Below are 13691 nucleotides of genomic sequence, written 5' to 3' on the forward strand. Positions count from 1 at the left end.
TGCCTTGTTGAACAAAAATGATGTTATCTGCTGTCTGAGCCTCACAGCGTGGGTTTTACCTGAATATTCTGCTGTGTTCACATTGCATTCTTGTAAAAACTGCAAAATGCTTTGTGTAAAACATTCATTGTCTTGTGTAACAGCTCAGGGAAATTGACAGCTCTGAATAATGTCCTGCCACTTCAGGCAAAGTAAAAATGTCTAAATTATGTAAATATTCATACAACAGAACTGAACATGCACCACATTAATATATATTAATCCTCTACCTGTGACATAATTCTTGACATCCAGCATGTCACTGAGGGGGTTGTTGTTCTTGAACATGTACAAATTAAATGGAGACGGATCCTTCCCTATCTTGGGCCAGATGCTGTAGTCAGGCGAGGTCCAGCGCCCGGCCAAGACGTCATAGTCTCGCTGGGTGAAGTGGACCAGCTTAGTCAAAGGGTCGTAGAGACCACCGTGGAAACCAACCACCAGCTGGAACTCTGGGTTGGAGTCCAGGTACACTTCTCCATAGGCTGTGTACTGCACCTGGGTGAAACAAGCAGAGTCAGTTAGCTTTGGGTGATTCTCAGCTCTGCCTCAGGTGGAAAAGGTCACAACACTGTGCCAGGTACAGTGGAGTGTCCATGGAGCTGGTAAGGATTTAGTGTCTTTCACAATGACGCTCTGGGCACGGAGATTTCATGTTGTTTTTATCACAATTTTGTTGTAGGAATTGTTTGCAAATACATTGAGATTCAAAGCTTCTTTGTGGATTACCTGTTTGATCATCTGTCCATTGCTGCTGAAGACAGCCAGCGGCGTGCCAGTGTTGTCAGAAGCTATGTAGTATTCCTCTCCACTGCTCACCTCCATGGCAAACAAATGTCCCTGATCATGAGACAGTCAGAAATTCAGGACATTGATAAAAGAATACGTTTTTTTAATCAGTATTTAGGCAATATGCTGATATGTTGAAATATATGGAAAGGACATTGTTAGATATGACACATCTCCGTACACCCACACCCACCTGCAGGTCATAGTAGAGTGACGAGATGTCCGAGCTGGAGTGGTTGAAGATGTGTGTGACCCTGGTTGGGTGGTTGAGGTCAGCGTAGAAGAACTGAAGGTGCTGTCCCAGGCTGTTCCTTGTGGACACCCGGCGGCCCAGCCCGTCATAATGATACACAATGCTCCAGCCACCAGGGCCTCGATTGTAGGCCCTCAGCAGCTGACCTTTGGAATTATAGTCAAAAACATCCGAGCCACGCTGGCTGAGGAAACCGTCCTCATCCAGGCGGTACTGGACGTCTCCCAGGCGGGTAATGCGGTCTCTGAGGTCATATCGGAGCGGCAAGATGCGGGCACTGTTACCGGGATTCAGCAGATGGAGGTTACCATTCAGGTCGTAGCTGTAGCGCCAGGTAGACCAGTCATTCACCTGGATAAAACAAGGATGTTTGTTAATGTGCTTCCATCTGTTTTTGAAGGGTCAGAGTGTAACGTCAATCACAGATTAGAGTTTCTGAGCCGTATTGGGTGTCATAAACACTTCAGGTTCTAAAGACAAGACAGTACCAAAAAATCCACATCATACCAACTCTCCACACAAAATATTCACCTTGACGCCACTGAGCTGTCCGTCTCCATCATAATCATAGCGGTACTGAGTGGTGTTGGCATAGGGCCCAATTTTGAGCTCTCTCTTCACCACCCGTCCCATGCTGTCGTACTGCACTGTCATCCAGTACATGAGAGAACGGAAGATCTCGTACTGGACCTCCTTGATACGACCGTGGGTGTCGAAATGCTTGCTCAGTGTCATAACAGCTGTGGTGATGATCTGATTAATGTCATAGTAAATTACCCCGAACTTTCCAAAGTGCTCCACCTGGCGGAGGGATAGAAAGGTGTAGAAAAATGGTGAGTACCCTGAAAGCCAAAGAAGGTTCATATAGACAAAGGTTGTTTTGGAAGTGAAATTCCCATTGCTCATAAGTGATTAAAAGACAGTAGCAGACCAGAACAAAATTTCTGCACCTTTCCAGAGATCTCGTCGTATCGGTAGAGGTCAACGGGCAGTGGTGTCTCACTGATGACTGGCTTCATGCTGGCGATGCGGAAGCTGTTGTCATGGTAGGTGTAGTCGAACCTAGCGTTCACCATTCCCTCCTCACTGAAGCGGTAGATCTGCTTGTCGATAAGCGGGCCCATTTTGCGATAGCGGATGGTGCAGGAGAAGCCCCCGCTCTGCAGGTTGACCATCTTCAGCACACCAGCTGTCTCATCATAGCCGAAAGTGACGGCAGTGCTGTCGTATACAATCTCTGACAGCTTCGCCAGCTTGCCGTACTTGTAGAGGACACGGCGGCCAGTGCCCAGGTAATGCGTGGCCTGAGGTCTGCCATCCTCGTTGAAGTCGTGGATGATGGAGGCGTTGCTCTCTGGGGGATTGTAGGTGTTGCGGATGTAGCCGACTGACACATGTGTGAACATGGTGTGGCGGGCCACACTGGGCATTGTGACAGCTGTGACCCGACCTGAGGCATCAAACTCAAAGACGTACTGTCTCTGGCTCTGCAGGAGCAGCACCATAGACTGGAAGCAGAGAGGGAAGCAAGATATGGATTAATATAATAGCATTATCAATGGGTGACTTGCCTCCTGTGAAATAGCACCAGGAATAATTTGCTCTTAGCTGACAAATTTGAATCTTCATTACCATAAAAATGATGTATTATTTCACTCAATTCTGCAATCCAAATGACTATTCTTTCTTGCCTTGCCTTGCCTAAAATTTTATACCTAGATGACAATGTTAAAGATAAATGTACTTACTTTGTCAAGGTAGCTGTAGCTCCACACCTTCCCGTCAACAAAAGAACGAGACAGGATGCGTCCTTGAGGGTCGAATTCGGTCCTCTCACTCATGCTCCCCCTCTGCAGGCCAACAAGCTGTCCAGTGGTAGAATACGACACATTGACCACAGCCAGGCTGCTGCTGGGTAACCACATAGCAGGCCGGCCCTGAGCGTCGTACATGATGCGCAGGGTGAACTTTCTGTGATCGTCATAAATCTTCTCTGTGCGAGTGTTGCGGTCAAAGTCAATGGAGAGAAGATTGCGGCCATGAGCCTAAAGAAAAGGGAAAACGGAGAGTTTCATTTTTGATGAAATAGGTTCTATTTTCAAGTTGAGATGATAGCTGTGTTAAGTATTTTTAAACACACGAAACAGGAAAAAGGTCAACTCACTCTCAGCTTCCTCCCAAACACAGTGACCTTGCCCTTGGTCTGCTCCTTGCGCAGACGCCATTCGATGGAGTTGAGGCCGTTGTCAGTGGGCAGGGTGATGTTCCTGCGACCGATCGTAGGGCTGACAGAGCCTGCCAGGATGTGGGGCTCTGTGTGAAAGCTGATGCCCATACCGTTAGCATACATCACTCTCAGGGTCCCATTGTTGCACAGCTGGTAGCTGTTCCTCACCTGGTCTGTAGGGGGAGACACACAGATATGAGGTATGCAAGGAGAGCAGCCATTCGAGGGACCAGATGATTTCTAGTCTTTGCATTCAAATCCTGCCAACTTCAGAGGAAATGTGTGACCCCTGCAAAGCCATAACCTGAAGTACTTGATTGGGGTCTGATATAGTCAATAATAAAGCGCAGCCTGAGTGTTCCTTTAATTTAGGGAAAGATGCTCGATTATTAAAAACTATTCTGCAGGTTGGGAGGTTCCTTGCCGAGTTAACTGACCTGGAGGTATCCATGTGACAGAAATGATAATAGAAGCTGGGTATGGGACGAGGGGGAAATCCATGTTGTGTGTATTGCTGCTGCTTGATGATGTGATGAGGTTTGAAGAGAAACGCCAATAGCTGATCAAAACCTCTTGATCTGGAGGAAATGCTCAGTGCTGTACTTTTAGCCGAGGATACACAGGACCCGCTTTTCTCAAATAGTCTAATTTAAGTTCAGTGAAAACTGAGGCAAAGGAGAAAAGCTAACCTTGACATAAGCTTTATACTATTTACTTTAGAAAAGGGAAAGTCCAATCATCCAAACCAGGATCATACCCATAAAATATTTATGAGCCTGATTCTTATTCCTACAAACAAAATATTCTGAATGAAAGTAGTCAGGCTAAACTGACACCCCTCTGCAATCTCCACATCTCTACAGTTTAATGACTCACTCTCAGACACAGGAAGGAAAACAGATAAGGCCATGCCTAATGCTGAGGCAAATTCTTTCCTCAGATGTCTGAAAACAGGCACCCTGATCGCAATGATGTGATTGAAAGTAAGATAAAATTATTTTCGGCTCCGAAATATCGGGCAGATGTAGAGGGGGAGAGCTTTTTTTTAATTTCATTTACAGAAGGTGAGGGGATCAGATGGTGTCTCCCTTTGAAGCCCCGCCATAAATGACAGTAATCCATAAGGCCAATTTGTAATAAAGCTCCAGGCACATTTTAACAATGCCTCAAACAGACAAGTGCAGCTTTTTCCATTGACTTGGCAGCAACAGCCTTTAGATAAATCTTCTCTGCTCTCTCTGTCTGAACAACCTCGTAATGAAACAGAAGCGAGGGAGAGGGAAAGAGAGAGAGAGAGAGAGAAATGAGAGCTTGAGGGCCAAGGAGAATTCACTGTGCAGGAGTTAATGAAGAGAGCGAGAAAGAGCGGAAAGAGAGGGAGACAGTTAAGTGAGTATGTCAGCAGAGAGCCATGCTGAAACCCACATAGTGCGGTGGAAACCTTAAATGACTTACAGCTCTGTGAACAACTCTCCCCTTTTGCTCCCAGCACAGGTGGGAGGTGCACTGAATACATCTACAACTTATTCTCTCTGAGGCCTTCAGACTTATATGGTCCACAGTCTGCATTTATACTTCTGTCACGCCGCTCGCACTGGTCAAGGGAAGGGAGACAATTATTCTCCTTCTTCTCTAAACAGACCAAATAAGCTCAGGGATCATGGGAACTGGTTGAGAGCTATGTTTGTATGTGGGTGCATGGGAGTGTGTGTGTGTGTGTGTGTGTGTGTGTGTGTGTGTGTGTGTGTGTGTGTGTGTGTGTAAGGAGAAAGCTTGAGGGATGAGGAGGATTCACTCTACATGAGTTAATGAATTTTGCTGTGATGATATTCAAAAGCAGGATGATCCCAGCTGGGATTAACAACTATATATTGGTAATTTTACTCTGTGAGAGGGAGTGAGAGAGGGCTGGATGTGGATAGGGAAGGAAAATAATCTCCTGGAGCATGCACATAACTGAGTGAAAATTACAAGACTTTCAATTAGAGTCGGCAGGCCAGCGCTTATTCACAATCACAGAGGAGGCTATGTTTTTTAATACTAGGATAAAGCAGTTCTACAGTCTGTGTGCGCCTCTCATCAAAGCCTCGCTGACACATAAACAGACCCACAACATAAATCTTTATCTATGCAAAATAATTAATGAGTAATATCATTTATGCTGAATTTTGATTTATGCTGCTTTATGTGCTTGACTTGAGGCCAGCATTTGTCCACCTCCATGCTGCACACACTGCAATTTCACAAGCATTTAAAAATTCATGACCAGCTCATTTTCCACTGCATGTCCTGTACGTGCTGAGTGTGTCTCTACCTTGCACCACAGTGTACGAGGCTTCCACAGAGGACAGGTTGGTGATGACAGTGACATCATCGTCTCTGCTGGAGCTCTCGATGTCGATGTTGATGGAGCGTTCAATCTCACGGTGAAGGCTTGTCACCATGCCCGTGGGGTATGTCACGTTGGTCAGACGACCCTCGCTGTCATACCTGGGAGATGGGACATTGCGGTGAGGGTGATTGGCAAGTGGGGGATACTTGCAACATGTAGATGTTGTGCGCACACTCAAAACACACACACAGACACACACACACGCACACACACACTGCCAGAGAGGGACAGAACAGGCCATCCTCCAGTAATTGGCTGCAGTTCTAAAAGCTAACACTGGGGGGCAGCAGTACTCTGCGTGAGGTGTTGAAGGAACAATTGGGAATGCAATGGAACATGATGACCATAAATTCTGTGAAACTCATTAATTTTGTATTTCAGATGTATAAAAGCAGTGGAAGTATACAAGCACACATTCAGACACGTTCCCACCAGCACAAACACTCACTGGTAAAATGTGGTCCATCCAGTCTCATCAGCTTTGGTGGCCAGGAGGCCCGTGTTGCCACTGTAGCCCATCAGAGCCACCTCCTGGCCCAAAGCTGAGACACTACGCAGCCCCCCAGTGGGGTCCAGTCCCAGAGTCACCACTTGATTTTCGGGCAGCAGCACCAGTCTGAGCAGGCCGGACCCTCCTCCCTGGCCCAGACCATCCCTTCTCACTTTCACTGTGTTGTTGCAGTTATCCACCAGCATGGCCAGCTCTCCATCAGGACCGTAGGTGAAGTTGAAAAGCGGCTCCCCAGTTACCAGGCTAATTGTCTGGATGTGAAGCCCCTCCCCATTGAAGACATAAAGCTCCTGTTCCCTTGGCGATGCGACTTCATACTGTGCAGATCCCCCGTACCCCACGCTTGAGACGGCTGGGCCGGGCCGGTTGGCTCGCACTGCTCTGATGCGTATGTTGTTAAGGTCTGCAATGAAGAGCGTCCCATCAGGGGACACAGCCAAGGAAGTGGGGGAGTTCAATCCGGCGTCTGGGGCATAGCCGTCATCACCGTAGAAGCAGTTGCAGTTGACGTCATTCTTGCAGTCGCAATCGGAGGGAGTACCAGCCAGGAGAGAGATTTCTCCGTTAGTGCTCACCTGAGACAGAAGGTGGAGGAGGGGAGCCGGTTAATGATGAGACGTGAGAAAAAATCAAATTCACTGAAAGAAAATTTATTACCAAAAGCAAAATTCATTTTGAGTTATCAAAACAGAGGAATGGAAAAGAAACGCGAAAGTGCCTGAACTGAATGTAGTATCTGGAGATCTGAAACGCTCTCAAAATATCTTTTAAAAAAGACACCCACACAGCCTGGCCAGCTGTGCTGTCACTTCTGCTCGCCAACAAATTAACTTTAGGCTAACAAATTCATCCTTAAACAACCACATAGCCAAACAACTGTGTGTGTACAGCACTCCTCCCTCATCTCATACCTGTCTCACTCTGTTGATCTTTTTCTCATCTGTCTCAGCGATGTAGAGGATGCCGGTGTGAGACAAGGCGATGGCTGTGGCGCTCTCCAGGGCTGCATGTATAGCCAGTTTACTGAGGCTGTAGTCAATGCCTGGCACTTGACAATGCATGGGCCGACCTGCTATGATGCTCACCTGTAGGCCACAACAGACAATTATCACGCCTGCGATCCAACAACAGAGATGTTACCAGTGGCTTGCCTTTGAAAAAGTGAAACGAAAACTTTCCAAAAAGAAGCAATATTCCAGACAGTAGAATATTTCAAGAGCTAATTAATCAGTAATGTTGCCAACACTGCAAAACTTTGAAAACTGTGTTAGAAGTTGAACTTTTGCTTCTAAATTGGCTTGAGGAAGACTAATTGGGACCAAATCCTGTCAAACCCCTATAGTGAGTGTCCACCCTTAGGGTTCTTCAGTGGTGATCCAGCCACGTGGTACAGACCTGGTGGTTCTCAGTGATGCGTAGGATGACATTGTTTTCCAGGACATAGAGAGAGTTGTCCATGGGGTTCACTGCTAAGTCTGTGGGCCACTCGAGACGAACCTGGTTGGCAGAGATAAAAGTTACACATGACACAATATCTGTGCCGATGGAGGCGTTTCGAAAGGATGCCAAGGTTCATGCTCATCTCCTCTTCATTTTTTTAAGTGACTGCAGTCCTCACTCTCTTTTGATCCATTCATTTATCCCTGGACTCTTTAATCCCTCTCTAAATCAGTGTCTCCCTGACCTCCTGGCTGGCATGTGTCCACACAATCGTCATAGCTCAGCACTCACAGGGCTGTTAGATCATCATCTATCACACCATCGCCTCTTGTCTCTTGTCCCTGCACTTCCTCCTAACTGTCGTACCTGGCTGACATCCATGCTGGAGTCACAGCTCAGTGGCCGTACGGCAGTCAGATCGTTGGCCCCCAGCAGGGTGGAGATGATGCCATTCTGGTCCACCTTACGGATCATGGTGGCATCCACAAAGTACATCAGCCCATTTTTATCCACTGCGATACCTGTCAAAGCAGAGATGCGCTCCATGAGTGACGACTCATAACTCAAACGCTGCAGGCAACCCATAGACATTTTAAGTCAATTAAACTTCACTCTTTCCTCCGGCTGAAAATGGATAGCAGCCCTGACAGCTGAATTGCTCAATGCTTCATTGAATGAGAGAGAACAAAGTGATGGAACGGGCATTGAACTGTTAGAAAGTGTTAGTTTTGGGATGAGTCATCGGGATGCGGAGCTGAGCTCATGCTCCTCCCAGAGGGCAATTGTAGACTGCAAGCAGATTCTTTAGAAAGCAAGTGATCTGTTGCACTCTACTTCTTTCCTTAGTTTCTCCCTACTGCTTTTTTTTTCTTGTCACCCCCACCTTTCCACTGTTCATTTGTTTCTGCCTTTCTCTTTTTTAGCGTTTACCAGCGCTGCTGTGTCAGCCTTGTCGGTCTAACAGGCAGCAGGCATTCAGACAGGTGTGTTTGTTTGAGGCAACTGTGCCCCAAAATAACTCCTAGACGTACCGAGATACACAACAACAGATGGAGGATACAGTGAAGGGCACAGAGCAAATGAGAGAGGGAAGGAGAACGAGAGAGGTGGAGAGAGACAGTGAGAGAAACACGGAGAGGAAACAGGCAGAGAGGGCGAGCTGATGTGCGCTGGCTGACTTTGCCTGTGACAGGAAAGAGGGAATCAGTGCCTCATTGTCTTCTCCGCTCTCTCCCATCTCCTCTCACAAAACACTCACACACACATTGTATATATACCAACATCTGCAGTCCCACACGAACACACACTTGTGTCACTGACAGGAAATGTGACAGTGTGACATCCTTGACAGTTTGGTGTCACAATGTTCTAAGATCCAATGATCCACAAAAATAATTCCATTAATAAGTTTACGATTAACCTGGTTTCTAACCTCCTTCTGTCTCTGTCCTGCTTTAGTTGAGTCACAAGTTGAGTGCATTGTGAAAAGACAACGTATATTCTGATCAAGGAAAATCTAAAGTGCCTTCAGGTTACATGTCTTGTGTATATCATGATCTTAGTATAAGTCTAAGTCTAATATGGATCTGCCTGAGGAAAAACCACCTTTGAAATCAGTTTTTGAATGAGAACAACATGAGAATCTAAAGAATTAAATAAAAAATGTAGCATACTGTAATCATGGTTCTGTCAAGATGACTAAATATACAGGTTTCATGACGCATTAATCAAAGTAAACAACATGCCTGTGACAATTTCCCACAGCCCAAGGTGACATCTCACAAATGTTTATCCCCATCACAATGATCATATGAAAGAAAAGCAGCAAACCATCGCACTTGAGAAGCAGCAATTAGAGAGCGCCAACATTTTTACTTGATAATTGACTAAAAGGATTATTCAGTTTCAAAATAGTTGCCTTTTTGTCACTGGCTCACCTTTGGGGCTCATAAGTGTAGCTTCAGTGGCTTTGCCGCCATCACCGCAGCGTTCATCAAAGGGCAGGCACTGCTCCCCTGTCCCAGCCACCACCTCTGCATTGTCTGACAGCAGGCGGCCTCCCGTTAATGAGCGAACACGGTAAATTCTGCGAGAGTTGGTGTCTGAGATGAACAAAGCCCCAGATACTGGATCCACTGCCAGGAAGTACTTATGGGTTGGGTTATTACTGCGGCGAGAGAAAAGAAAAGATTATTATGTCAGTGAATTTATATTTTCACTGAAGACGGTTTCAGGTAATATTCTTGCTGCAATGTGCACTAGAATCTTCGTCATCGGGGTCTTACCTGTGTCTGAAATCTTTGTTCCTTCAAAGGAGAAGAGATAAAAGCACGACAAAACACATGTTAATTCACACAGTCTGTGGAGAGCAACCTACAGAGAGCAACACAAAGCTGGCTGTGGTGTGAACAGCAACATTAACCATGGGTAAACCCACCCTGGAGAGATGGTATCTAGTACAGTGTATAATTATTCTTCAATCTCGTCATCCCCAGTGTCTCACCTTACTTTTCATGTTTCAAGGCAGGATGCAATCCTGTGTGTTCTGTGTACTGAAAACATTTAGCCTTTCACCTTATTCTCTTTCCATTATACTTTAATTTAACCAGCTCTTCTCTTATCGATCAGTATTTTTCCATCAGAAAACCGATAAATCTCAATCTGCTTTCTAATGATTATTCTTTAACTTTCTCCTCTTCTCCTTTCCTTTTAAAAATTGATTTTGTGTTGTACCTTAATTCCAGAATGCCAGTTGTGTTCATGGATGGGTAGACCCTGCGTACAAAATTGAGGTCCCCGACATAGAGGCTGCCGTCAATGCCCATCGCTAAGGCGACCGGGGCCAGCAGCTTGTTGCCGTCTGCCAGGCCATTACAGCTGGGGCAGGAGATACTGCGCCTCCGGCCATTTCCCATGATGCTGGTGACTACTGGGGGCTGCTCTGTCACAAAGATGTTCTCACCACTTCCCTTGTGAAGGATGCCTGAACAGGAGAGAGGGTGGAGAGTGACATGAGTACATTCAGGATCATCATTTCATCACCAGTTCGACGATCTTTACACATCTTTGCATTCTGACTTGAAAAAGAGGCTGATTTTACAGCCACTTTGGTGAAGACCTAAATATCTAATCAACAGCTGGATGGATCACCATTAAAGTTTGTACGGACATTCATGGTCCCCAGAGGCTGAAATCTACTGACTTTGGTGATCCCCTGAATGTTCTAGCACCACCACAAAGTTGCCATTTGTGCAAGCCGGCAAAATGTCTCAACAAAGATTGGATTACCATGAAATTTGTTAGGCACATTCACGCCCGCCTGATGATGAATTCTAATAACTTTGGTGATCCCTTAACTCTTTGTCAAGCGCTGTCATCCAGGCACAATTTGAATTGTCCAGTACTAATGACATCATCCTCTGTACTTTGCGTTAAGTGCTAATGAGCGAACTTGCTAAGATGCTAAACTAAGATGTTGAACCTGGTGAACATTATACCTGCTACACATCGGCTTGTTAGCGTTGTTAGTGTGAGCATGTTAGCATGTTGACCAGTGTAGTTCACAAGCAACATTTTATTATTTTTGGCATTGCATTATAGCATTATTTTTGATAGCTAAAACAAAACTATATAGCACTGCATCATTCTCAGGAAATTGCTGAACAGAGGGCTAACATCAGGAGGTAGGGGCAATGGATACAATCCCCTCTTCAAAAAATACCTCCATACACCTCCAGTTGTGTCCATTCCATTAACACATTGATTGTCACAGCAGGTCAACATCAGTGCATCAGCCCATTTATATTTCTATGTTTTTTACTGCACAGAGTGTAGATAATGTAGTAGTTGATGCAACAGGAATGACTCTACCCTTCCCCAACCACCTCAGAGATCAGTTTCTGGAAATGGACCTCTGCCCCCGACACCCTGCCTCCGTTCTCGTAGCTGCTACTGATTAGTCAGTGTACGTGTTTACTCAGTTGGCCTGGCGTGAGTTCATGAGGGAGCCAAACTAGGTGAGACAACATAAGCTCTTCCTGTGAAAATCCTCAGTGACAGGTAAAGGGAGGCGCCTGGCAACTCCACAGGAACCACAGGAAGCACAGTGTGGTCTCCAGCCTCCCCAAGACAATAGCAGGTTTAGTGAGATATACAGTACTGTTAACCTGTGGCACATGGGGAACTGGCTAAATATAAACTAGACGGTAAAAGGGAAAAGCCTGTGCTCATTTGTGATGGAATAAGAGGGCATGCACGAACGTACCACTGCGTGTGTTTAGGATATGATGCTTGTCGAGTGACCAGCCGCCCAGACTGGTGGGATCCAGTTCATAGCCTTGTAGAATGGCCGTCCTCTTCTCCCAGAGGATGAGACTGGCACAGGACTCATACTCATAGCCCACTGATACTAAAGACAGGAGAGAGTAGAGGTGGAAGAAATACAGAAAAAATTAGGTAGGACACAAATAGCAGTGATGAAAATAAAACCCTGAGAATACAAAAATATGAAAGACACCACAGAGGACGAGTGGCTGTGCAAAACTTCACCAGGGCAGAATTCCAAACTTCATTGAAGTTGTCAAATGTGTGATACACAGAGAAGCTAGTTAGCACCTGTACCAAAATCTGCTCTCACACCTAACTATCACTCTCACATGCTGCTAAATCAATTAAAAACCTTGTTAATTGGACAGATTGCCTGGTGGACCTTTAAACCTAGACGCCACGGTGAAAAGTCTGCTGGTGGAAACCTTATGCCCAGCACATGCACATTAGCTGACAGTCTCAGCTCATTTGGCGAGACACAAGAAGGAAGTAAGAACGGAAAATGAGTCGAGGTGAGGTTGCATGCATGCGTACGTATGCTATTCCGTATGTGTGAATGCATGCGTGTGCTTTTGTGCTCCTCCTTGTTAAAAGGAAAAGTGTTTTAACACATCAACTCCCACTTGAGTTGCAGTGAGAGTGCTGTTGCCACCACCTTTTCAGCTTCACTGCAAACAACAATGCAGTATACCTGCATCAGTATCGTTACCAAAACATAACTGTTTGAAAACCACATATATGGTTTATATTCTGTGGGACGTGTAAATCACAGCTACTCTAGGGAACTGGAGGATCTTTGAGTGGCTGTAATTTCCCAAACAGCATGCCCCCCCTTGATTTAGTCCACACTGAAGCTCCAGATGTCCACTGCATCTGTGGCCTGACAGCAGTGTTTGGCTGACAGCATCTGTGAGCAACTGTGACAGCAGAATGTAATAGCACTGAGGCTCCCCTGGACTCCTGCTTGCTGCTCCAGTAGCTAACTGCTAACTCACCCTGATGGCTAATAACCCTTCACCACAGTTACGGCTGGCTGACTGAACCACACGCAGCTTCAATGAAAAATAGAAGGAAAAAAAAAAGCACTTAACTGTGGCTATACTGCGTAGTGGATGGAAGCTAGGTTTCTGGCATATTAGCTCTCTTTCGGGCTCCCTAATTAACACTCCCTCCCTCTGTCATAGCCAGTGCTGCCTTACTGGTAAAGTTTCTAATCCACTGGAGAAAAAAAAGCCCCAATGCAGTTCCTCTTACATCCATCCCTTTCACTCACCAACTGCTTCAGAAAGCCCGTAGACCCTCTGCCCATATGCATCAGTTTTATCCCAGATGTAGGTGTAGGCCAAGTTGGGAGAGGCATGGAACCACTTCTGGAAGAGGTGGCCCTCCACTGCAACCATCAGGTGAACCTTCAGCAGGCCCATGGACACCACGGCTGGAGTCATGGTCACCTTGAGCAGGGAGCGGTAACCCTGTGTCCTGGAGCTTAGGTAGCACAGCTTTAGACTCGTGCCAGGCACCTCGATCTGCTCATGCAGCACCTGGAAGACAAAGACAGGAGATGACAGGAGAGAGGGATTAGGGGGGATTAGAGAGAGAGGGAGTAATGGGGGTCACGCTTCCACTGACGGCTGAAGGACAAAAAAGGGAAAAAAACAATGGGAGAAATAAAGAAATAGAGAAACAGGGAACAAATGGGGGGAAAAGCTATGGA

At 46.1% G+C, this 13691-nt stretch overlaps 1 protein-coding gene across 7 annotated transcripts in view; it reads right to left on the reverse strand.

Annotated features, from left to right (window-relative positions):
* tenm2a (teneurin transmembrane protein 2a) overlaps positions 1-13691 on the reverse strand; it is a 205346-nt gene that overhangs the window by 2571 nt on the left and 189084 nt on the right. For all 7 annotated transcript variants that reach the window (XM_070962078.1, XM_070962083.1, XM_070962082.1 and 4 more), the window contains 17 exons: positions 13251-13518; positions 11916-12059; positions 10385-10634; positions 9937-9957; positions 9589-9818; positions 8018-8172; positions 7607-7708; positions 7123-7296; positions 6149-6786; positions 5623-5798; positions 3246-3481; positions 2830-3126; positions 2032-2589; positions 1613-1882; positions 1022-1432; positions 769-879; positions 270-537 (listed from right to left, as the gene is read on the reverse strand). In XM_070962078.1, the coding sequence (XP_070818179.1) occupies positions 270-537; positions 769-879; positions 1022-1432; positions 1613-1882; positions 2032-2589; positions 2830-3126; positions 3246-3481; positions 5623-5798; positions 6149-6786; positions 7123-7296; positions 7607-7708; positions 8018-8172; positions 9589-9818; positions 9937-9957; positions 10385-10634; positions 11916-12059; positions 13251-13518 (4309 nt within the window). The remainder of the gene's footprint in view (positions 1-269; positions 538-768; positions 880-1021; positions 1433-1612; positions 1883-2031; positions 2590-2829; positions 3127-3245; positions 3482-5622; positions 5799-6148; positions 6787-7122; positions 7297-7606; positions 7709-8017; positions 8173-9588; positions 9819-9936; positions 9958-10384; positions 10635-11915; positions 12060-13250; positions 13519-13691) is intronic.

This window comes from Chaetodon trifascialis, chromosome 5 (genome assembly GCF_039877785.1).
Source record: "Chaetodon trifascialis isolate fChaTrf1 chromosome 5, fChaTrf1.hap1, whole genome shotgun sequence".
Classification (NCBI taxonomy): domain Eukaryota; kingdom Metazoa; phylum Chordata; class Actinopteri; order Chaetodontiformes; family Chaetodontidae; genus Chaetodon; species Chaetodon trifascialis.